Below are 26,383 nucleotides of genomic sequence, written 5' to 3' on the forward strand. Positions count from 1 at the left end.
TTACTTATCTACATTGCAGCTCCAGCTCTATAACTACCTGTTGCTCTTTATACAAACTAAGTATCACTCTTCTATCACTGTAACTCATCCAGGTATAATAAAAATATTGCATATATCACATTATTCTTATTATGATTTCAGTCATTAAAGCCATAATGACGCTTCTCAAAGAAAAAGTAGTTGATCTGTAACTGTCGTTAGATTGTCTTCGAACGACGTATGTTTAAGTCAAAATATAAATTGCAAATCCTGTGAGATCCCCTGATTTGCACCATTTAGGTCAATCTGGTTGGGTAGATATAGATGTATCTAGCTTCATTTAGTACTACAAAGTAAGGTCAAAGCTGTATTCCTCAGCAATAGTTTCGTTTCATTGCTACTCCTAGTTCTTGTTATCACGTACTTGACAAATATTATGAATAGAATTGGGAAAAGACTCTTTGACGTAAATCTCTCTGTATCAAGATTGAGAACAGTTCTTTGTAACAGTATGAATTACGCCCATATTTGTACCGTTGTTAGTCTAATAACTCTCTTGAAAGCGGAGGAGTCATGAGTCATGAAATATCCATCAAATGAACCGCCTAGATCTTTGCTTCTATTGGGTTACACGTACATTGCAATATGCGTTTGACTACACGGTAATGAAGAATTTCAATTAAAACTTACTCTAAACAAATTTAATTTGAGGACGGAATATTATTCGTTAAACTTCTAATTCTAAAAAGCAAACATTGTATATCTATACCAGGGATGTTACGGTTCCGGTTCGACTCCGGTTCCGTTAAGTCGGAACTTCCGATTATTATTACACCTTCGGTTCCGACTTCGGCTCCGACACTTTTAAATCGAAGGTTTTAATCGGAGGTCGAAGCATAACATAGCGGCGGCCTGTGTCGACTGTTATGAACAGGTTCATAGTATAAACTTCATACATGTCGCGCGGGGAATCCCCTCGACTTCCACTACGTGCACTGAGCACTCTATCGTCAATTATTTTTTCATTGTTCGTGTTTTATTTTATAATTAAAATTGAAATGAAAAAAATTTGACTAAATAATGTTTTATTTGTCCTTAAATAAAAATTCTCTCTCATGACACCACTTCTGACCCTGCCTCCGACTCTGATTCCGACTCCGATAAAGCAAATTTAAAAACTCCGACTCCGCCTTCGGTTCCGATAAAACTACCTCCGTTACATCCCTGATCTATACATAGAGGTAAACGAATTGAGCATTCTAGTCATGTCAAAAGTATCGCGAATGGGCCATCTCTCCTATAAGTCATCTGTTCTAACTTTATGTTATATGTTGAAATTCCTTATAGTTATTTGGAATATCTAATATGAATTTCTTTCAAAGACAGTTTTCCCAAAATATTTTCGAAACAACGTGAGCATATACGCTTATTCTGCATAAAATGTACTAATTTTAAATAACATGGAAATACATGGCGTTAGATGACGCGAATAAGGAGCAGGTTGTATGAAATGTAAGACACGTAGAACGATGGTTTTGCGAAATAGAGCACTTCACGTGAACGTGCTTTATCGCTATTTGTACAATAGCGTGAAGAAAGATCGGTGACTCTAACACTCTTTGAATACAAATACTCACTACTTGAATATTGTTTTAAAAATGATTCAACAGTGAATTACAAAATCACAAAATAAATACGTTTGATATTAAGGAATCGTTAGAATAATTTAATTTCTTCAAGTAACGCCACTTTGAAGTAGAACTATTACCTAATGTAGAGTCAAAATTACCCCTAACGCTTTAGAATTTTTAACACAATTGAGACGACTGTGGTGACAGTTTGCTTATATTACTTTACGTGACGTGACGTGACGTGACGCGCGACGTTACATTTTCCGATTTTGTACTCTAGTAAATTTCTTTCCTACTGTCGATAAAAAAATTTCACTTTAAAAATGCCTTTTTTTTATAGTACTTCCGGTTCTACATATCTTACTTTATGAGGATATTGTGTGCATGTCTAATACGCGTATGCATTGTAAAAATAGTGTAAATGGCCTCTTACCTGGTAAACTTCTTTGGGAGATGAAGTCCTTCCTTTTGCTAACATTGGAAGGCGGAATCAGGAATTCATAGCTCTCGCAGTTCTCTTTTGAATTCCTGCGGGCAAAGGAGATCGTTAAAGAAAATCATTTTAATTTTGATTGCACGTTTTGTGGATAAAGAAAGGGAACTATTCAGGACAATTTCTTTAGAAATGTTTTTCCAATTAGTCAAAGACAAGATGATAACTAAATCCAGTAGTTTTCAGATAATGCAATGTATTTATACAACTTCAAGGACAATTACATTTAATATTTAAAAGTAATTTTATTTGNTGCATGGAGTTATGACATCAACAACACAATAAACAAGAACAGTATAAGCACAAGAATTTGATTATGTCACGACACTTCGCAAGTGTTAACCTTATTACAAAACAAAACATTCTTTGGTTAATACATTTAATATTTAAAAGTAATTTTATTTGAATTATGAAGTCAACCCTACGTGACTACACATTAAAAACTAAAGCTGGATCGATATATGTATGTATATAAGAAAATAATCGATTGTTTCGATTAATCGATTATTTTGAAAAACTGAAAATAATCGTCTAATCGATTAATGACTGAAAATAATCGATTAGTGGGATAATTCGCCCAGATCTACTCTGTTCGTTGCTATACGTATAGCCCCATGAATCTAGATGATATTTTTCGTATATGTTTAGATGTATGTGATCCTTGCAAATTTATACATACATGTACGATATAATTGACAATTAAATCCTAACAATAATAACCAACAAACAATGTGGGAGACCACATAATAAGAGAACGACGAAAAACAATGGCATTTTAGATCAACGTATGAGAAAAAACAGTTAATACATGGCGTTTCTGAAATAAGTAGCCAGCATCTAGGAGGTGATAGACAATTAAAAGTCAAAATAATTAAGCGAATGTTTGGTGGCCCGGAAGTCCACCGTTTTCGAGAAAAACTTATTTGAAAGTACATACAAGCGCCAGTTCGGTCCTGGTAAGATTACGCAGGGATACTACAACGCCGCATTCAATCAGCTGCAACTTAGTAGCATCCATGCTGTATTTCTATTATATCTTTGTACTCATGTGTTGTTTGTTATTTGTTAGATTACATTAAGTGTGATTGGTGACGTTTATATTTACAGACAGACTAAAATAGTTATTTGTTCTTTTAACGTTGTAGGATCGTATAACATATGTATGTAGACAGTCAAAGTCATTAGAAGTAGGTCAATGTGTCAGTGTCCATAGGTCAATGCAAAATAGTGTATACTATCAGCGATGAATAATGTAATTATTTAATTAATTGTTATCTCAATGGGTGCCTCAATATTATTATGTGTAGTATCGTAGTAGTGAACTGTTAATACTTATTTTATACAACACAACCGTCAGTATTGACATTTTCCGTCGATGTAGCTGTTTAGTTGATATCGCAATTGCTGTGTACGTTGCAAATTCACGCCTAAGGCCGGCTTGGGGTTGTAACTTCGTCTGGTTTTCTTATATATTTTTTGTCACTTTACCACGCTGCCTTGCATTTAGTTAATACCCCCAAAGCTTGCTCATTATTTCAGAAACATCCTCTATAATATTATAAGGACTGGGTGGTTATTAGTTTTAATTCCGATTGGTCAGTTCTTCTGTTTTATGGATTATTCGGATTGTTCGATTATTTTCACAATATCGATTAATAATCGTTTACTGTAATGATTTGAGCAGCTTTACTTAAAACTGTGTAAACCTAATGTTATTCTCAAGCGTTTAAAGTTAGTTCTTACAGATTATGCTTATGACGCGAACGCAATCTCTCAATAATTTTACGGTAGCTTCCAAGACCACTAAAAATAACGACTGACAATTCTAACCTGATATCCTTACTCGAGGGATCCAGAAGATGGGGAGTAGATGTTGCCTTTGTTCTTCCTGATTCCCCTAAGGACGATTTGCGGTTGTTCTCGTGGAGAGGCTGAAAATAGAGAGAATAACGTGTAACGAACAACAAAATGTCAATATTTGGTGAAGCGGGTTGAAATTGAATTTATTTTTACAAAGATCACTTGGTTACAGTTTTGTGTACCTACACGGAGAGACAAATCATGTAAAAATTACCAAGCCGTCCCATAATCTGGGTGCCTTTTCCTGCATGCTAGCACAGTAGATATTACTATGCTTTCTAGTTTATAAGGCTTTGTTAGAAGAATTTTGTCAATTTATGTTTGTTGCACTCACTTTACAGTAACGAGCACGGTAATTTTTCTCTCCGTGTAGCAACAATCAACAGCCCATATAAGTTTAAAACGACCATTTTCTAATACTAGAATGAAATAAACGCCATATTTAAGCGGTGAGTATCATATAGAATATATACAATTAGTTTTTTTAACTTTAAATCAGTTGGGTATTCATTCTCGTCAGCTACTATTGCTGGTGGACGGGCCATCCCTCTGGATTGTACCGGAGAGCATGGGACAAGGTCTTCCACAGTCGCCTTTTAGAAGTCGTGGATACAGATGGTGATGGTTGCAGGTGGAGAAAGATGAGATTGTGGACACAAGGGGAAGTGAAAGGTTTGCCTGTGGAGGACATGGCGCAAGGTCTTCTCCAGCAGCATTTAAGAAACCATGGGTACAGCTGGGTGATGGTTGCAGGGAGAGAAAGGTGAGATTGTGGACAAAACAGAAGTGAAAGATTTACCTTTGGAGGGCATAGCTCCAGGTCTTCTTCTGACGCCTTCTAGAAATCGTGGGTGTAGGTGGGTGATGGTTGCAGGGAGATAATGATGAGATTGGAGACAAAGAAAAGTGGAAGATTTACCTGTGGAAGGCATGGCGTAAGGTATTCTTCAGCAGCCTTTTAGAAATCGTGGGTTCAGGTGATGGTTGCAAGGAGAGAAAAATGAGATTCTGGATAAAACAGAAGTGAAAGCTTTACACGTGGAGGGCATTGCGCAAGGTCTTCTTCAGCCTCCTTTTAGAAATCGTGGGTATAGGTGGGTGATGGTTATAGGGAGAAAACGGTGATATTGTGGATAAAAGACGTGAACGGTTTACCTGTGGAGGGCATAACGCAAGGTCTTCTTCAGCGGCCTTTTAGAAATAGTGGGCATAGGTGGGTTATGGTTACAGGGAGAACAAGATGAGATTGGGGACAAAAGAGAAGTGACAGATTTACCTGTGGAGGGCATTGCGCAAGCTCTTCTTCAGCCCCCTTTTAGAAATCGTGGGTATACGTGGATTATGGTTACAGGGAGAACAAGATGGGGACAAAAGAGTAGTAAAAGATTTATTTGTGGAGTATTATTACTGCCTTAGCATTTGCCTTATAATAAACCAGTGCAGACGGACGATGGATATAGCCGGTGTCCCCTGAATGTTAAGCAATGGTCTAAGCTTCTAAACTATGCCGCTCGGCAGGATTGGAGTAAGCAAACCTACCAAAGATGTGTTTCTTAATCTACCTTCCTTTGTTTTGAACATGGACATTGTTCTATCAACTGAACATTGGTCACCTAAACTTAACCGAACTCGACAAAACCACAGAGTAGCAAAACAACTGCATTTATGAGAACTTTACAACTTGCCATATAAGTATTTAAACTAATTAAATCGCGGACTATGCCAACTGTATTTAATTGTTTTACTGATTTGTGCTTTAGATAACGAAAACTTTCTGTAACTAAATAATATAGTCGGTCTTTTGAATTTCGTTCTAAAAAATTTCATTGTAGCTTCAATGTTTCATTGAGACCCTTTCCTCGACTCGTGCAGACACCCTTTAACACAACAAAGTCCTATTTAAATTGGATTCTTTACGATTTCAATTTTCTTGATAGCGGGGAAATAAAATCTTTCAATTCGGAAGCAAACTATATGACAACTGAAACATTTATTCTTGATTTAAATATTGAATCTACGTCCAAGTTACTTTCACGAAAAATTGAAAGTTGAGGCAGTGGTTTTTATTTGATTTCTGGAATGGAGTTAAAGGTTTTTGTGGTATTCAACATATTTTCCTGAATAAAATCCAGAAAGTTGTGTTTTACAAGCACGGAAATAAATAATGGGTAAATGTCTAGATGATGGCGGGTGGGATCGAAAAAGGAGGTCTCCCTTACCACTGTACCATAAAAAGTTTGTGGCGGTCTCACCCCCATAAAAAGTTACGGGGGTTAGATGTGGGTGGGGGTAGGGGGGATCGAAAGAGGGTGGTCACCTGAGTAAAACCTCATAAAAAATTTGCGGCGGTCTCATTTGCTCAAGTTATGGGGTTGAAAGTTGATTATTTTGTCAATTTTCATACACTACAATTCAAATAAAATTCAATAAAAAAAATATTTTCAAGCAGGTGGAGCTGGGGGATCGAAAGAGGGTGGTCACTTGAACAAAACCCGATAACCTAACCTAACCTACCCTATTGATAAAGATATTTAAATAATGTTTTATATAACTTTCTCAATATTTTTATGTATTTTTCATCAGTTTTACCTTAGAATAATGTTTAAGAATGACTATATAAATATTTACATGCCTAGAAATGTATAAAAATTGGCATATTTATTAACTTTGAACCCCCATAACTTTTTATGGGGGTGAGACCGCCACGAACTTTTTATGGTACAGTAGTGGGGGAGACCTCCTCTTCCGATCCCCCCCACTACCACCCCCGAAGGGGGTAGGGGCCGTCATCTAGACCTTTACCAAATAATGAAATAATTCATTAAGGTTTAACTCTGCTAAATGTTCCGCAATTAATCAAACTTCAATTAATTATGTGATAGTATTTATTATTTCCTATCTTCATGCAGTGGTCGATACCTATTCATACGTTAAAATGTAAATAATTCCCTGATTTAAATTTTGAGAAGGTAAATATCAAATTCAACAAAATCGTCTGAGATTTTACAAACGCTAACGTAAGACAAGACAGTACGTCTCTTTGTATGCAAAGGTGCAACACAAGGATTGTTACGTGGGATTGGCTTGAATTCTAAGTCGACATCAGCGGAACTTGGAAGGTGTCTATTACCTTTGTATCGCGTTCCGAGAATATTGCACAGTTCTCGGCGCCACAACTCCTCCGAATCTGGAATCGGCGGAGACGGTTGTGACTTATTATTGATTTTCATTAACATTCCGCAAATTTGCAGTCATACTGATGGGTTTTATTGGCCGTTGTTGTATGCGTTGCAGACACCAGCGAATAGAGAATTCAATACTAACGACAATCAAGCCAAAAAATTCCGCCGGTATACAACTTCGTAGCGTTTTATTGAATTGTTCACGTTTACTGAATTTTTCAGTTAATTCAGCGCCATGTTTTCCGGTTGAGTCAAACGTCATGATTATTTAATAAACGAGCTAACTGAATAAAACTGCTGATTTTTCAAAAATTACGGTGAATACTATTTCGAACATAAAGGTTTTAATGGTTTATATATGTCGCTTCTGTTTTACATATTGATTTTGAATTGACACTTTCATTTTATTTAAACATGTAAAATTTCAAATTAAGTTAATCTTTCGATTTCAGAATCAATATTGCTTACAATTATGTACTACAATTCCGTTATGTATACAGCAGCAGTTTTTTATCATACGATCTCGTACAAATATACTATAGTTATACCGTTTAAAATGACCCTTGATAAAGTGTTAAAACTACTGTAAAATGATTAGATACTTATAAAAATAATTAACAAAAAGAAATTAAAAAGAAAAGATCTTATTATCATTATTTTCTTTTGTACCCTAGACAAAAAATTTCAGTCTCTCTCCAGTCTCTGTTTTTCAGCGTCCCTTAGAGTGTCTCTCATAGTCTTTCACAGTCTCTCAGTTATTGCCTAGGTGTTTTTATGGATATCTCAGTCTCTGTATGAGAGACTTGAACGATAAAATTGTTAATTCAGAGATTCGAGTCTCTCACAGAGAGACTGAATGAATAAAACTGAAAAATTGAGAGACTCGAGTCTCTCGTAGAAAGACTGGGATCTCTGAAATATGTTGAACTTTAAAATTTTAACCATGTCTATCGAGACACCACTTATTGAGAGATTCGAGTCTCTCGTTCAGAGACAGGATACGAAATGAGGATCTCTCTATGAGCGACTCGAGTCTCTCGTTCAGAGACGCTAAACAGTTTCTTTGACAGTCTCTCGACAGTCTCTTTCAGCGACACCAGAGAGACTCCATGAGAGACGAAGACTCGAATCTCGCTTTCAGAGATATATTACTATTACTACTATTATTTAATTATACAGGTATATCTTTAGCGGCGACTAAATTCTAAAATTTTGTCTCGTGTTAGCAGTATAAACATTAAAAAAATCTGATGGCAACGTAATATTGAAAATTTTCGTCAAGAATCACGTCCCATCATAATTTTAATACGACTAAATCCTGAGCTATATTAAAGGTAATCCTTTTAAAAGTTCCTTTTCTCTTGATCTTTGGCATCTACATCTCGTCACTTTCTGTTAAACGCTAAAATTAACGTTAAATAAATTTAAAACGCCCTTTATCTACTTAATAAGGAAATATTTGTTTTATTAGGGTTACAGTCAATATTAAACAGTAGCAGTTTGTATAAGAAGTAGCGTGAATTTAGCGGTTGTAATTTTAATAGACGTTTAATTGGGAAGTCTTGTTTTCAGCACGGAATTTATTGACTACCACCCATATAAAAGTACATATGCGACCTTTGCACTTGAAACAGAACAACTTTCTTCAAAAAAATCAGTCACAGAAAATAAAAATTCAAGATTTAAGAGCAGAATAACAATTTTAACTTCTAAACTTATGTCACCTGCCTAAAATGTGCCTTTTCCATTTTCCAAAGTAATATACAAGCTACAGAGAATTAACATACATACATACATAAGTATATCTGAATATTTCTGATGCTTAAGTATTGTGGAATGTTATATGCATAATATTATGCTTATCCTTACAAGACAGAGGCAATTTGACGAATACACTTACTTACCTATCACCGATATTGAGCAATTTTAGAATTTATGAGCCTATGTCGGCGGAATTTTTGGATTAAGATAGTCAGCAAAGTAAACTAGTTTGATATAAAAATGAAAACCATAAAAAGTATTAGCCAACTGCTGAGTCCGATCGAAATTGACTCATCGGGCTTTAAAAATTTACTGATGATTAAGGTTAATGCCTAAACTAATTTACTGTTAATTCTAATTTTATATTTTCAAGTACCTACCTCAAATAACTTGAGAATATAACACAACTGAATTTAAAATTTCAGTAAAATTTGGAACAAACGATAACGTGATATCGAAGTAGCTCTTCATCGGCGTTATATCATCATAGGGTCGTCTGTCATAAGAATGGTTGGACATGCACGTCCACTGTATTTCCTATCCTGAGCTAACCTTCGCATATTTCGCAAAATCTAGAGCAGCCCAAATCCTTTAACTATTTCTGATCTAATCTAGGTCTACCTCTACCCTTCTTAAATCCTGTTTCTGTTTCTAATATGATTCTAACTAGCCCTTAATTTATTATTGACTTTCATAGCCGCCCTCTTCTATTCTATTAAAGTACCTACCTACTTACTTAAGAATATACATAAATTGAATGAAAATCTACAAAAAAGTTCCCTGTTAATTAAAGGTCTAATTAAAAAGAAACGTTTATTACTTTTTGCTTTATTTAATGGGTCAACCAAAAACCAAGGGCAGGGTATTTAAAAATTTCGACTTATTGACAAATCTACGAATCTACCTTGCAGTACATATATGTATATAATGTAAAAAATAAGTTTAACTTATATGCATGACGCTCTGTCGTCTACTGTCTTAGTCTTTTCAATTTGCTTTAATTTCACTTATAAACGGATTGCATAATAACAACTGTACCTAAGGTCAATATCTTGGGTAGCTTACGTAACTTTTAATCATGAGCCAAACAGTGCATAACTAAATAAAGTAAAACAATGAACCCACAGAACAGTGAAGGTCCTCGTTTAATATTAGAGGAAAAGACGTAAAAGGAAATCAATACGAACCTGGTAATAATACAATACCATATTCAGTTTTATCTTCATTAAATAATAATTACTATTGAACAATCCCAGGACTATGACATGTAGCACAAACCATAATAGTATTATCACACTCTTTAATATCACTGTTTTATTTAATATCACACTTTGTTTTATAATACAAAACCGCGGCGCAACCCGACGCTTCAACTTAACCTGTTTTTTCACCTCTGATAGTAAGTACCACCTGCTAGATTCGATTCGCGACGCAAGAAGAAGCACAAAGATGGAAAAGTGTAGTTATAACCGTGAACAACAACAACAACTCACATTGAATATAATTGCACGTTGTCAGACCTACTGTTTAAACAAAGCATTTTCACCGCAAGTGTTAATTCCCACCACTCATTTGTGCACGTACAACAAGCGGTGATGGTAAATTCTTATTGCTATTAGGCTTGTTGTTTGTACAATTATATGTATTATTTATAAGTACCTATCCAGTATAGTTGGTACGTTCAAAATTGGCATAGTCCGCAATAAAACTGTCGCTTTTAGTTTCTCCTTTCAACTTGCCAACTAGACAAGAACGGTTGCTGACAGACGCCTACCTTTACTAAGACGTTGTAGGGAATATATCGTCATAAAAGAAAAAGGATGCCAGGTAGGAATTGCAGCGAGCACTAATAAATAAAAAAGAATAACATTACACCATTTAACGTGTAATAGAAAGAGATGCAGGAAAGCAGAATTTGAGCATCTTGCCAGCCAGATGTTCAACATTCTCAGAAAATTTGAGAGTTTAGTTAGTTTAGGTCAGATTTCTGAGAAGCAAGTTGTATGTTCGGCGAACGCTTTGCCTCCAGTATCTGTATACAACAGTGACTTAGAAGAAACAATGGAAAAAGCGAAGGAAAGTGTGGAACAGTTATCAGAAAAAGAAAAGCTGTAAAGCAACAGGTTTCAATGATTTGCAGAGAAATGGCAAGACTACTGGAAAAATATTTGGAAAAGAAATGTTTAAATTGAACAGCGAAGAAGCAAAAGCGATGAAATTTGAAGACACCAGGAGAAGAGAAAGGAAATTAATAGAGGACACAGAATTGAAGGAAAAGTAAACAGAAACAAATGTAATTATCTGAAATATAAGTTGAGAGAAAGTTACAAAAGTAACATTCATATAAACAATCGAGCACACCAAAGGTATCAAATGCGATATTAGGAAGAACATGGGGGATAGGGCAAAGACTACACAGAAATGGTCGGGAAAGAAGAATGATTTTAGTTACCACAGTGGTAAAGGGTATTTCATTTTATTGGGTGGAAATTTGGCAGAAGAAAAGTATTCTAAGAATATGAAAGGAAACGAAAGTGGTGAGAGGCAAGAAGGAGACTTATTGGCATGAGAAATAGATACGATGAGGAAACGGAAAAAAATCGTTAGAGAAAATGATGGAATGAAAAACTAAAGGACAAATGGAGGAATGGAAAAATAGATGAATGAATGGTGAAGAAAAGTGTGTATTAAGGTCACAAGAGGGGAAGTTTTGAGGAGAATAGAAAGGTCGAAGTAATATATATGTAGGGGATGAAATAATAATGGTAAAATTGACAAGGGGATGAAATAGCGGAGTATTTGAGAAGAAATAAAGATAAGTCAACAATAACAAGATTCAGAATGGAAAATGATTGTAATGAGAATCAACACTGGTTGAAAGACAAAGAAAGAAAATGTAGGATATGAGGAAGGAGAATGAAAATTTGAGTCGCATGAGTTGAAATAAGATGTAAAGAATAAAACAATGAACGCTATTAAAATTTAAATGATGTTGATTTTATTAAACCCTACTAAACAAATCAAAGAAATGCTTTAATGTATAATGTTGAATAAACAGGTTTCGTGTTAAGTAATTAGAATATAAACAGAGTATAAAATCTAGATCGTAACTAATTATTCAACTTTTTTACTAAATCAGTGCATGTCCAAAAAATATTTTCCCCATAATTAATCCCAATTAATCCGCAGTTTTTACTGCGTGTATACGAACAATTATTTGAGGTGACTTATTGTTCACGGTAAACAAACGCAAAACTTTTCACCCTACTTGCATATCTATTAGTAGCTATTAATTCAAAAAGGAGGCGCTATTATAAGCAAAAGCGTTACTTACCCGGTAAGTTTTTATAACTTCATGCACCAGAAACAAAATAAATACAAATATTTTATTGTAATTAGAGAGAAATATCATCGAAAAATGTGTCAAAAAAGTCTATACGAACGGTAAATTCTCATATAGAAAGGAATTCTACAAATTCTCACTGGATTTAAAACAGAGTTGCCAAATTAACTTTTTTATTCCGTAGTTTTTCCTTTCTGAAAGGATTGGGGACCATCCATGTATAACAATAATCTTTATTTTAACTATGTAATTATAAATATTTTTCGAAAAAGAAAAGTAATTTGGTGCAAAAATAGGAAGACTTTTTTTAGTTACTTGAGTACCTACAACTACTTATAAAAATTTCCAAAGTTCAAGTATTTTTTAAAGTACCTAAAGGGATAACGGCAAATTTGCTTTTTACTTACAACTAGTTACAATTTTTAAATTTACTTCTTGTTGCTTAAAATTGTCTGACACATAATAATAAAATTTTATAAATGTTGTATCAAATTAAAAAAAATTATAGTTGGCTTTAAATTCTCTATGTCTACAGAAATTACCCTAGATCAAGCAACACTAATTTTAACAAGAACTGGTGTTCGTATGATGACCCGATGGAGGCCGGTCACGAATGTCGCTCTGTCGTTGTTAGAATGTTTAATAATACAATGAGACCCTTCTTTATCATCTTAATCGACAAAAACGGCTCAGCTTCGAGGACAACATGAAGACCACATTTTATAACATCTGCGTCCTGGATTGATCGTAATAATAATGTGTTATGCCTTTTCGTTTTCATATTAAATAACGCCCTTATGCTTACAAAGCTCCTTATATTTTTTTTCAATAAGGATACCACATACAGAAGATGAAAAGGCAGATTTTAGGTATTTAGGAAGTCAGATAAGTCAAGACGGAAGGAGCAGTAGAGATATAAAGCAGAGGATAGTGCAGGGTCGAGTCGCCTTCAATAAAAAGAAGTCACTTCTGTGCTCGTGAACGGTTAATTTATAAATTCAAAAAAGATTGTTGCGAAACATGGACAGTGGGCGCTACGGAAAAGGTTTTAAGCGTTCGAAATGTGGTGTTACAGGCGAATGATGAAGTTACCGTGGATAGAGAAGGTTAGAAATGAAGAGATATTAGAAAGAATTGGAGAACAGAGGACTCTATAGAAGTCAATAATAAATAGGCGAGATAGATACGTTAGTAAGACATCTTTTCAGACATGAAGATCTAGTTAGATATATTAGAGGCAGAAACGGAAGTTAGGAGGGGTAGGTAGATCTAGATTAGATTAATGTTCGCAAATAGTTAAGGATGTGGACTGTTCTAGTTTTAGGAAAATGCGAAGATTAGCTCAGGATGGGAGAGAGTGGTGATGCGTGTCCAACCAGTCTTAGGACTGACAACCTTATGATGATGATGAAAGCCCTACTGTCTTTCTAATCACAAATGAAGAGGTATTGGGATTTATGAAAGTCAATATGGGAAATAACACGTGCTGAGACATGAAGGGCTTGCTAGAGATATATCTGCCTACTGGATGCATGAACAGGAGTAAAGAGTGTTAGAAAAAGACTAAAATAGATTACTAACAAGTAGTCAGGGATATTGAATGTTTCAGTTTTCGGTTAATCCAAAGACTGGCTCAGGGTAAGAAGGAGTGGAGGCGTGATCATGATTATGACTAATGTTTTTTACCTATCAGTTTGTAAATTCTTACATAAAGCATCAAAATATACCTAAAATCTCCAAAATGTTGATTTCAGTTAAAAAAAATCAAAAAATTATAATTTTGCAAACCCCCGTTCAACAATATTCCATAAGATCAAATAGAATAAAAAAGAAAATTTTGCTTCCCGCCTTGCATATGACACCCCGTCAGGGTGAAGGTTTTTTAATACGACCCTTTGTCTCGAAGCGAAGGAGTTACATATTATGTGTGAATTTCAAGTCAATATCTCACTTCATTGAGAATTTACAAGCTTCTAGTACTCTGACGAATAACTTCGGACCCTTCGGATACGGAACAGGATTTAAAAATATATCGATCTTCTTTTGCCTTATCGTGAAAATTAGTTTTCGTTGACAAGAAGATATTTTGAAAAATATGTTCTAGTACGGTATCCTACCAGGAATTACACTAGAAAACGTAAACCACCATTGTGAGAATATGGCATAAATAGTTATTGATTGTATCTAATCTAAGTCTAACATAAATTATTGCTTTTTTGTAACAGTGAAATAAACGTAGTAGCGATAGATCACTTACCGTCACCGGAGCGGTGTGCGAAACTTCCGGAGTTAGTTGACGTCTGTGGATTCCCGGAGACGACCTAACACTTTCAGTTCCTTTTCGTGGACCATCTGTTAAAGTGGTTTCACTGCAACAAAAAAAGAAAGAATCTCAACGTTACGAAGTTTGCTACTGATTTTTTATGAGTTAGTTTCGTCAACGATCAGTTACAATTTATTTTCAAATAAGAGACATCTTTATTATTGATGAGCAAAGCACGACCAAGACTAAGACTATTCCAGTATTGGTATTGGTGTTGGTCTTGGTGTTGCTGATATAGTCTTGGTCTTCATTCTAAAGACAAATTTTTCTATTTACTGACACAAGAATTGCCGTAAATGCTGAATTTCTTTGTCATACATGCGAGCATGTCCTGACTTTTAAAGAAAATAGTGTTGATAGTTGTCAGAGTTGAAAATTCGAGAACATAACCTTCCTCCAATGCATCAATTGACCTTTTAGTGAACAAAATGGTACAAGGTATTTGAAGAAGTAAGAAATCTCGAAATAAAAATCAGTTTATCTCTGCATTTTAACCAAGTGTTATCCAGACATAGGACAAAGAATCCTAACTCCGAGGACATTCTTGTAGATCCCTTTTTCCAAACAGTGGTAGTTTCATATTTTCATTTAATCTTAAAATCTAGTAAAGCGAACTGAAAATTTCGAATACCAAAAATGTTTTGTTCCAAGAAAAGAATATATTAAAGTTACTTCAAATAGTTTAACTCATAAATCCACGAGGAGTAATAATTTTTCGTTTAGTCTGGCGTATTTGGTCTTGGTTTTAGTCTTGGTCTAGTTTGTTCAGTCTTGGTCTTCTTCGTACTGTCTTGGTTTTAATCCCTGTCTTGTTCGTTCGGTCTTAATTTTATGATTTTAGTCTTGGTGTTGCTTGTTCTGTCTTGGTTTTGCTATTACATAGACGAAAATGCAAAGATTTTGCTCACCACTAATATTCATTTATTCTTTAGAGCTCTGCAACCCTAGGACTTAAAATATGCCCTAAGGGTTAAAGTCTACGCAGAAGGTAAATATATTGTTTGGATCGACATTACAAAAAAAAAAAGATTTAGGAAATTAAATTGCTTCTTTTCTGAACAAGGCTTTTTTGAGATGGATTTCAAAATTGCATAAACAACAAGCCTATATTTATACTTACTCGTTTGTATTACCATAATAATTCTGGTCGTTTTGGAAGATTTTCTTTAAATATTGTTTGTCTTTTAATCAAAATTTTACAAATTGACTGATAGAAATATTACGTATCTCTTGATTGAGATTTTATTTCTTCACAGAATTTCATATGCGTTATATCGTATGGCACAGCTGACTATGCACCACTTTTCTTTTATTACAAACACTGTCAGCATGCAACAGAGGGTACATTGCACCCCTTTTCGTTTAGTCAGTAGATTTGGAAATTTGCATGCGCTGCATAGCTGCTAATCGATCGGAGGAAATGTCATGCAAAGATCAGGACCGTACTTAAATGCCTACAGAAATTCTACAGTGTTATTAAACATAATTGTATTGATTCTATGTTTCTGCTGTTATAGAATTTTGTTCGTGAGAGCTTTAGATTTTATATGGATTTCACTACTATCTACAATATCTGTTCTCACTTCACTGACTACTTACCAAAAGAACAAATGGAGGAATGGAAAAATAAATGACTGAATGGTGAAGAAAAGTGTACGCATTTAGGTCACAAGAGATGAAGTTTTGAGAAGAATAGAAAGATCGAAATAATATATAGAGGGGGTGAAATAATGGTTCTGAAAAGATTGACAAGGGTGTCAAATAATGGAGTATTTTAGAAGAAAAAAGATACGGCAACAACAACAAGATTCAGAATGGAAAATGATTGCAATGAGAATCAATCATGGTTGAAAGACAAAGAGAAATTAATGTGTATGTGTTTATACTTTGTAAACTTGCGGACGGATTCTGAATTACGAACAAATTGTATCAAAATCTACGAACTTTTAAGTGACTATGAGGAGGTGTCGACGGGAGTTATGAAAGGAGTTGACTTTTCACAAAACAGATGAGGAACATTAAGGAAATCATATTTTCATAACGATTTACAGATTGTTTTAGGGAACTAGCAAGGAATACTGTACAAATGTGATAATATGGAACATACCAGACAGTTTTCAAATTCTACAAACTACATGCTCAGTTATCACAATTTTCAATTACGGTCCTGTATTGAAAATATGCGCTCCGCAGTCTGTCATTCCATTTATTACCATTTCCAGCAGAAATTGGGAAATGAGGAAACTAGCGTAACGCTGCGCTCATACGACACAAGTGTTCGGTTTTGTTCGCTTTTCATATAAGTGACGACTGCATATGCAGATGTAAGTGAGCCATTTTCTGAAAGCGGAGCTTCGAGCAGAGGATTCCAATTCATGTGGACGGCATAACATAAAACACCTTAATATTTTATTTTTTGATACGCCAAGAGGGGGAAAATGTTAACAAGAACAGCAACTAAACCTTTTACGATAACCTTCCTTTGTTTAACAACTTTGTGGTGTATCGTGAAATAGCAAAATTAAAAATAACATTGACGCAGCGAATGTTTACTTTTTGTTTGCCACCATAATTAAGTGTAAAAACAATTTATGTTTAGTAGATACAGGGTAGGTGTATATTACATTACTATCAAACCATTACTGTGACAGTATCAGGTAATTGTATGTTTGTTGCATAGAAAGGGAGAAGTGTTACCAAGCTTCGGTCTTCTAACATTAACTTCCTTAAGTTGATTGTATTTGCTAAAATCATTTTTATTGCTTCCAACTATAGTTCCCAAAATTTCTTGTAAGAACTGACGGAAATTTCACATAATCTACTTTATATTAGGGGATGGATTGATAAATTGTTCAATTTTTACAAGCTACAGGGTCATCAGGAACTGTCATTAAATTTTAAAAGTTGTGATTCACTTGGAATATACAGGGTTTATCTATAAAGTAATGAGACTGACCACCGTAAGCCGCTCCGGTCGCTTACACTCTGCGAAGGCAGGATTTTTCGTGAGATGTATAACATAATTGACTCACCGGACGGTAGTAGCATCCGAGATTTGAAACAATGTGAATCACGCATGACGCAAAAATTTTTGGTCATGCTAGAAAATGCCAAAAATGGAGGGTTCATTGAAACAGTATATTTTACTTTTATCTAGAAAAAAACGCGTCTGAGACGTTTACCATGATTAAGGAAACTCACAAGGGCTTAGGTTTTTGGTGATTCACAGTATTCACAAATGGGCGGGAGACCGTTGAAGACATGATACGAACTGGACACCATTCAACAAGTGATCTGGATGACAATGTGGTCAAAGTAAAAAATCTGCTGTACCTTCCTTTATAAAGCCGATAAACGAAAACGGCCGGAGATTGCAAACTTCTAAACGTCAACCACCACAACTCCTCAGTCATCGTTGTGACCACCTACATGATCTTGATACGAGTCACAACCTTACCGCAACTACTGTATAGTCCCGATGTCAGCCCAGAGGACTATTTCCTATTCCCAAAACTCAAGAGAGGCCTGAAAATATCAAAAAGATACTACAGAGTTTCTAAAAGAGGTTGCAGCAACTAACATTCTGGAAGGGTTTGTAAAGTAGGAATTGTATTGGCAGCCGTCAATCCACGCTTAATAAGGACACTATTTTGAAGAATTTTAACAATTTGTATCAATCTGATCAATTAATTCTTCTTGGCAGACTCAGATCCATTACTTTATGGACAAACACTCTCCCTCAAGAATATTAAAAGTAACAGATATGAATAAAGAAATCCAGGGAGATATAAACGAAAATCACAAACTGCAGTGGAAGACCTTCGATTGCAACCAGATGTCTTGATTTGCTATAGGTAAACGGTTTCAAATTTTTACTGTTTATTCAGAATTTTAGTTACTCATTCCTAAAGTACGTTCATCGGTTTGTTTTGTTTGTATGAGAATATCATCATTACATTTAGAAGAAAAACTGCCTTATACCGAACATACTTAACAAAAGAAGGTCATAGACAGTACACCCATGAATTACTTTCGGTGCTACCCTCATAAATTATCCATTTCTAATATCACTAAGTTTTCAAACGATCCCTGTTGCACCGTCTAGACAGCCACGTTTTATGATTCAATGTGCAGCACTTATTCTCGCCATGTTCAGGCGGTCTACTGGTAAATTGAGTCCATGCGAACGGGTAATAGGAGGGTGTAGCAACCCTTGTTTAAGTTGGCAAACAGGAAAGCTGAAAGTAAAATTTACAATCGATGGGCGAATTCGAGTGCAAACCACTTCACAAATAACACTTTACGCTCGACACATGGACATGTATATTCGACTAAAACCCTTGGTACTCAATAACGTTAATGAAATTTGGCGGTCGTCCTATATATGTATGGTACGGGTTGTAACTGGCAGCTTGCAGCCAATATACTTGTCAAAATCAAATTAGATTAAAATAATTCGAAGTGGTCTGCATTCTGTCGAAACTGTCAGACGCGGATCGCGATTTCGATCTTTTTGGATCTCATCAGCGCGTCGCAGGCAGCTTCGACAGAACACAGACCAACATTTACCTGCTGTCTTAACAGTGCGTTTTAGAAAATACCACAAATGGCGCGGTGAACGCCATCTGTAGTCCCATGCTACATTTTAGGATTACGTATGCTACAACAAGGTCCACTTGTGTGGATATCTACTTGCTGAAAACGAATCCCGACGTAGCCAACCCCAACGTGATAGGCACGTTAGCTTAATCGAATAAAATAATTCGAAGTGGTCTGTATTCAAATTAGATTATAAATTCAAGTGAATTTGATCATCTTATACGAATTTCAGTGGACTACAGAAACACATTTCATTTTTTTTTGGAACTAAGTTCCTTGTTAATCCTAATATTGGGAGGTCGAAAGTTCAAATTCTCATTTGACGTTTTGGCAGACACTGAATTATGATTAGGATTCGAATGTTGTCGAATTAAATGAATCGCAAGTGATTTACTCAATTTCCATGTGGTTCTACCTGCACAAAAGATGCTGGTAACTCTGTACTCCGAATTCAAATCATTATTGAAGAAACGATCATGAAAATTTACAATATCGTGAAGGAAAATGACCGAATAGTTCAATTGGTCCTCACCTACCTTTTTCTTCTACTTTGGCACATTGTGACTTCATTTAATTTCCAAAAATTGGCCATCCAATACAGAGAACATAGCTGAAACTAAAGCCTGTTTTGGTGACGCTCGGGAAACATATTTTTTCAGGAAGAGAGTTAAAAAATATTGTGTGTGAAACTGATGGCAAATTATATTGAAAAATAAAATCGATATTTTTCGTTCCAAAGGCTTTGTAGATAGGCTGACAACGGGGATGAAATACAATTTCATTTCTCTCTGTAAAATTTAAATGACTTGCTTTTTTTTGTATATTAATAATAAAGTTTAAACTAAAAATATAGAATCTATTGTCTTTCTTGCCTAAAATTTTTGTAACTCCTTTATATCATAGTGAAGTCGAGGTTTTCTTCAATATATTGATTATTACGTAAAGGCAATAACTTCCTCATTCCTATCCACAAATCGCTATATTCTCTAACCAAAAGTTTATAAAAGTTCAGGTAGACTACGCAGATGCTTTCCCGTTGAAGATGTTTCCACCATCGTTGTATTATTTATTTCCGTTTCCTGCTTTTATAGTTTGTGACGTGCATTGTCGCGATGACGACAAACTTCTGCTGGAGAAGCTCAACTTTTCCCACGGGATGAAAATTTAAAGCGACAAAGGAGCCTTCGGTGCAATAACTAATGCACGTGAAAAGTTGAAATCGTTATCGGAAAATCGTAGCGGAATTTCAAAGGAGCTCAAATCGTCATACTTTGTGAAATTAAGCAGATGCTTTAAAAGCTCTCGGAAAACTAGCAATCACTTATAATTATACGTAAATCTTTTCATCGAGAAACTACTTATCTCCTCGAGTTACAAAGAAGAATGTTCGAGTGGAAACGGCTAGAATTATTAAAATATTAAATGGGGTTTTCAAATTCAACAAAAAATTTATGTACTTAAAATAGCATTTAGGAATACCTAGTGTTTGCGTAGGTGACAGGTATACTAATACTGGTACCATACATCATCATCATTATCATAAGTCACTCTTTCCTATCCTGAGCTAAACTTCGCATTTCCCTAAAACTAGAACAACCCACATCCTTAACTATTTGCGAACAGTAATCTATTCTAGGTCTACATCTACCCCTCCTAACTTCCGTTTCTGCCTCTAATACGTCTCCGACTAGACCTTTATGCCTTAGAAGGTGTCCTACCAACCTATCTCGCCTATTTCTTGTTGCCATCCATAGAGTCCTCTGTTCTCGTATACTTTCTAATACCTCTTCATTTCTAACCTTCTCTATCCATGGTATCCTCATCATTCGCCTACAACACCACATTTCGAACGCATGTAACCTTTTCTTTCCCGCCGCGCCCACTGTCTATGTTTCATGGTCGTACAATGTCTCGCTTCAAACACACACCTTTAATAAACTTTTTCGAATTTCTAAATTAACCGTTCGCGAGCATAGAAGTGACTTCTTTTTATTGAGGGCGACACGACCCTACGCTATTCTCTGTAGTAGTAGTAGTATCCCTACTGACTTATCTGACTTCCTAGATACCTAAAATCGGCCAGTTCTTCTAATTTTTCGTCTCCTGTCTTTATATTCGCTTTTTCCCCACTTTTTCTTCCATTGCATACCAGTATTTTAGTTTTACTTTTATTTATTTTCATACAGTACTGTTTTGCCAATACCGCTTCCATTTTATTTAAAGCTGTCTCTAAGTCCTCTTTGCTAGATGCTGATACTGCTATATCATCTGCAAATCTAACCATACCAATTTTTTGCCCCTGTATATCTATCCCTACAGTTGTACTGTCTTTAATGATGTTGATCGCGTCTTCGATATATAGATTAAAAAGTAGCGATGACAGTATGCATCCCTGTCTGACTTCCTTCCTTATATTTACTTCTCTACATTGCAACCCTAGCTCTATCTGTTGTCTTTATACAAACTAAGTATAATTATTCTATCTTTGTAACTCATCCCTACATCAAATTTAAAACCTCCGTAACTACTCTATCTTCATAAAACAAATTCATTCAAAATTCATGGTTTGTTTTTTGGAAAAATACTCGGGACGTCGATCTTTATATTTGACTGCAGGTTTTTCATGGCAAATTCATGTATACAGGGTGGCCCAAAAATAAGCGACGACCAAATTCAAATGGAAGCACCTACTTTTTATTACATCTTTGAATTCTGCACTCTATTCGCGAATAGTATGACATTTCCTTAATAAATTCCCAAATAGATGAATTCGAAGGAAAGGCGTTACCGAATGGCCGGTTAGGTCTTCAGACGTGACCCCATTAGATTTTTATCTATGGGGTTATCTGAAATCTAAAATCTACTTTAATAAATCGCAAACTATTGAAGAAACACAAAAAACACAACAAATCCAGCCACGAGACTATCAAGATCGACTAGCCTACCGTCAAGAAGTTAATGGACTACATAATTTGTTGAAAGAAATCATTCGTAAATTTATCGATAACTGCTGACTCCAGGACATGGTAGATGAAACATAGTTAAAATTCGATGCAGAATTCAACACTATAAAAAAAAAATAGAATGGAAATGGAAGCCCACTTGAAAAAGTCGTTGGTAATTGCTTACTTTTGGGCCAACCTGTAAATATAAATTTATACCATCACAAAAAGAACTGCAGCCAAAAATAGAGATGGACATGTCCGAACGTTTTTCAAAAAAAAAAACAAATCGCTGAATTCATAAGTTTGTTTCAACCCACGCATCCTTGCTGAATATACAGCACTGCATGATTCACAAGATGCACAAACACTGTTTATATTTCAATTTCTATAACAATATTGTTAAGTTGGGTGAATAAAAATCAAAAGTGAAATTGTGTTTCTGCTTCCGTTTTGTATAAAGTTGTTTATATGAAGCAATTTATTAATGCTAGTTTATCACCTAACGAATAAGTTGCTGTCGATCATCGATGAATATTGATTTGGGTCTGCCACATTTATGAAATAGTATTATCAATATCATTCATACGGTAATATAAATACCTAATTTTGCTACCAAAGATTACAAATTACTTTTGTCCATAATCTTTTAAAAGTATGCTCAATCCAACTTTGCAAGTTTTGAACCTATTAACGTGTATGTGTTCTTTTTTTGCTTCTTAATTCTATGAAACATTAATTCTATACTATCGGTTAAACGCTCTGTTTGTTCTACGTACACAACCTTTATTATCTGTGAGGGACATTTAAACTTTCAAACACATGTCGGGATGAAGCTAATTGACTAATTACTTATATCATTAGGACCATGACCTCAACAGAAAATGGATTGCTTTGTGCGGCTTGTATCGTTGTTTACTCTGTAAGGAAATGAACAATTTTACGACTCAATTTGGAAAAAATTGCTGACAGTTAAAAGACAATTTGTTTGTAAATCTTCTGTAACACGCATACGAGTTAAAAAAAAACTACTATCCATTTCACACTCTGTAAAACTTCAATAACCAGAAGTGTGTGAATAAATAAATTATTGAAAACAATAAGAATTAATTTTAAATGAAAAAGTTGGTATAATTCAAATGAGTGAAGAATTTGTATTTTCTTGAACATATGTCCCACGAAGCAGAATGCCGAACCCCAGGGAGAAGCCTAAACCTTAACATGTCTTCTCGTTGACACAATACTGAAGTGAACTCCAATTCTATTTGGCAGCCATCACTCTACAATGGACGTTTCTTCTTCCGACGCTTTAAGTTTGTCTGATCTCAATCGCCGGAGGTGCATGGAGCATGGAGGAAGTTCGGAAAGTGTAAGAGGATACAAGGAGACAGAGCAACTGAAACTTGATATGTCCAGTTGCCGACAATACTAAAGTGAACTCCAATTCCATTTAGCAGTCATCACTCTACTAGGGACATTTCTTTTTCCAACGCTTTAATGTTAATCCGATTGAATCTCCGGAATAGCGCGGAGCATGGCGGAATTTTGGATCATGTAAGAGGACGTAAAATGATGGAGCAACTAAAACTTAATATTTTCAATTCCTGATAATACTAAAGTGAACTCCAATTCCATTTGGAAACTATATTTCCAATTCCTGACAATACTAAAGTGAACTCCAATTCCATTTGGAAACTATCACTCTACAATGGACGTTTCTGCTTCCGATGCTCTAACGCTTGTCCGATGGAATCGCCAGAGTTGCATGGAGGAAGTTTAGATCATGTAAGAGAACGCAAGGAGATGAAGCAACTGAAACTTAACAATTCCAGTTGCTGACAATACTAGAGTGAATTATAACTCATTTTGGTGACCATCATTCTACAATGGATGTTTCTTTGCTTGACGCTCCAACGTTTATCCGGTCGAATCACTGAAGCGCCGCAGCGCCTAACGGAAGTTCGAATCGTGTAAAAGAACGCAACAAGATAGTGCAAGTGAAACTTAATATGTCCTGTTCCAAACAATACTAAAATGAACTCAAATTCCATATAATAACCATCACTCTGCAATAGACATTTCTTCTTCCAACGACCCATGGCGGATGTTCGGATCGTGTATTTGGACGCAAGGAGATGGAGCAGCTGAAACTTAATTTGTCCATTTGCTGACAATACTAGAGTGAATTCTAATTCATTTTGGTGACCATCATTCTACAATGGACGTGTCTTCTTTCGACGTTCCAACGTTTATCCAGTCGAATAGCCGGATCGGCACAACGCATGACGGAAGTTCGGATCGTATGAGAGGACGCAAGGAGATTGAGCAACTGGAAACTTAATATGTCCAGTTCTTGAAAATACTAATGTGAACTCCTATTCCATATAATAACTATCGCTCTGCAATAGGCATTTCTTCTTCCAACGACCCATGGCGGATGTTCGGGTGGTGTATTTGGACGCAAGGAGATGGAGCAACTGAAACTTAATTTGTCCATTTGCTGACAATACCAGAGTGAATTCTAATTCATTTTGGTGACCATCATTCTACAATGGACGTGTCTTCTTTCGACATTTATCCAGTGGAATAGGATCGTGTAAAAGGAGGCAAGAAGATGAGACAACTGAAACCTAGTATGTCCAGTTTCTGACAATATTAAAGCGAACTACAATTCCATTCGGCAACTATCACTCTACGGCAGACCTTCTTCTTCTTGCACTCTAATGTTTATGCAACACAAATATTTTTTTTCGAGGAGGTTCTGATTTCTAGAAGCGTTCATTAGAAGATTTAGTGGCCACAACAGACTCTACCACTTAAAGATTGACCTAATTACACACCTAATACTACTGCAGCGATCTTAATTAAATTTCATTTGTTATTTGGGAAGATAGCTGTCTCGTATCAAGATTTATTCGTGCGGTTAACTGTTTTCCAAGTCTAAATTTGTTAGTCGGAGTTAGGACAAGGGTGGTGGCTCGTCCTTGCCACTCCTACCCTGGTGATAAATGGATTGATGTGATCAACAAGTTACTAGAATGCCTTTCTAAAACTAGCAAACTGTTACTTCTCACGCAACAATATTCCGTCCAATCTTGCCAGCGGGTATATTTTATGATATCAATTATGCGTCCTTTCGAAAGGCGGTACAATGGAAATGGTAATGCAAGGACCTATTTTTGTTTTACGATCAATTTGCTTAGTTTCTGGGAGAATGTAGTAACTAATAATGGTAATGAACGATACATTTCTAGTAAAACTTTTTTCCACACTTATAATTGACAATGACTTTGTTAATTTATAGTTGGTAAATAGCTGTAGTAGTGAAAGCTGCTTCTCTGTAATTTGTATTAGAAACACAGGAGCCAAAACACTAACGTAAGAAATTATTAGAAGATAATTGAATTTTGTTTGCCATCTTCAAAGTATCAATCTACGAATTTTGAATCTATAATTCATAACAGTTAGCAGTCCTTAAAAGTCTACGTATAGATGACAATCTAAATAAAAAGTCAATATACCCTTGTATGTTTCATCGTCAGCTCTCATTCATATAATTTCTATAAAGAGCTTAATATGAACAAATTGATAATCTCTGAAATTAGTTGTTTAAATCATACTTCATATGGTACTTCAATATTCTACTGAAGCACATTATTTCATCACTGTTTTTCTTTAATTATAAGCATATACAAATTCAAGCCGTAGCGTGGCTTAGATTCATGAGATAGTTATTTTGAGATTACTTCACTAAACACAGTCGGAAACAGAATTTGAGATTAACAAGAAGACTCTAGAGTGTACAGGGTTCTATTATGGAAACATGAGGGTTGGTACCTACTAAAGCATGGGGTCATTGTAGGAGTTAGTTTGTCGGTAATTGATGTATAATATAAGTTGTATTTAGTTAGACCCTTGATGAGTGACTATGGTGTGATAAATTACATTATAATGTTGACAACAACATGATGGATATTTGGCTATTCAGGAATACCTTTAATAAGGACCAAGGAAATCAGGGTCAATTGTAACGGAAATTATAATAATAAGCTGCTATTCTCTATCACTATTCACTAAACAGAATGTTTTCAAACGTTGGAAAGTGTTAAAGCATTTCATTTGCAAAATTCAGTCGGAGAGGATAACCGGTAACGTTCAGGTTTTGAACTAACTGAATTTTGCAGACTGTAAGATGTAAATCTTGCTTCAGAATCTTCTATTACGACGATTTTTTAATGTTAAGCTCTTGGCTACGTTTGCGAACTGATTG

General features: G+C 35.3%; 1 protein-coding gene across 3 annotated transcripts in view; it reads right to left on the bottom strand.

Moving 5' to 3' along the window:
- The window catches only part of LOC108734660, a 196,167-nt gene that overhangs the window by 51,788 nt on the left and 117,996 nt on the right, over nucleotides 1-26,383 (bottom strand). For all 3 annotated transcript variants that reach the window (XR_001937419.2, XM_018466302.2, XM_018466301.2), the window contains exons 6-8: nucleotides 14,507-14,618; nucleotides 3,934-4,034; nucleotides 2,044-2,138 (exon numbers count right to left, since the gene is read on the bottom strand). Coding sequence is in view for 2 of the 3 variants with exons in the window: in XM_018466302.2 (XP_018321804.1) it covers nucleotides 2,044-2,138; nucleotides 3,934-4,034; nucleotides 14,507-14,618 (308 nt within the window). In the remaining variant the exon portion in view is untranslated. The remainder of the gene's footprint in view (nucleotides 1-2,043; nucleotides 2,139-3,933; nucleotides 4,035-14,506; nucleotides 14,619-26,383) is intronic.

The sequence above is a fragment of the Agrilus planipennis genome, unplaced genomic scaffold, assembly GCF_000699045.2.
Source record: "Agrilus planipennis isolate EAB-ADULT unplaced genomic scaffold, Apla_2.0 scaffold52, whole genome shotgun sequence".
Lineage (NCBI taxonomy): Eukaryota > Metazoa > Arthropoda > Insecta > Coleoptera > Buprestidae > Agrilus > Agrilus planipennis.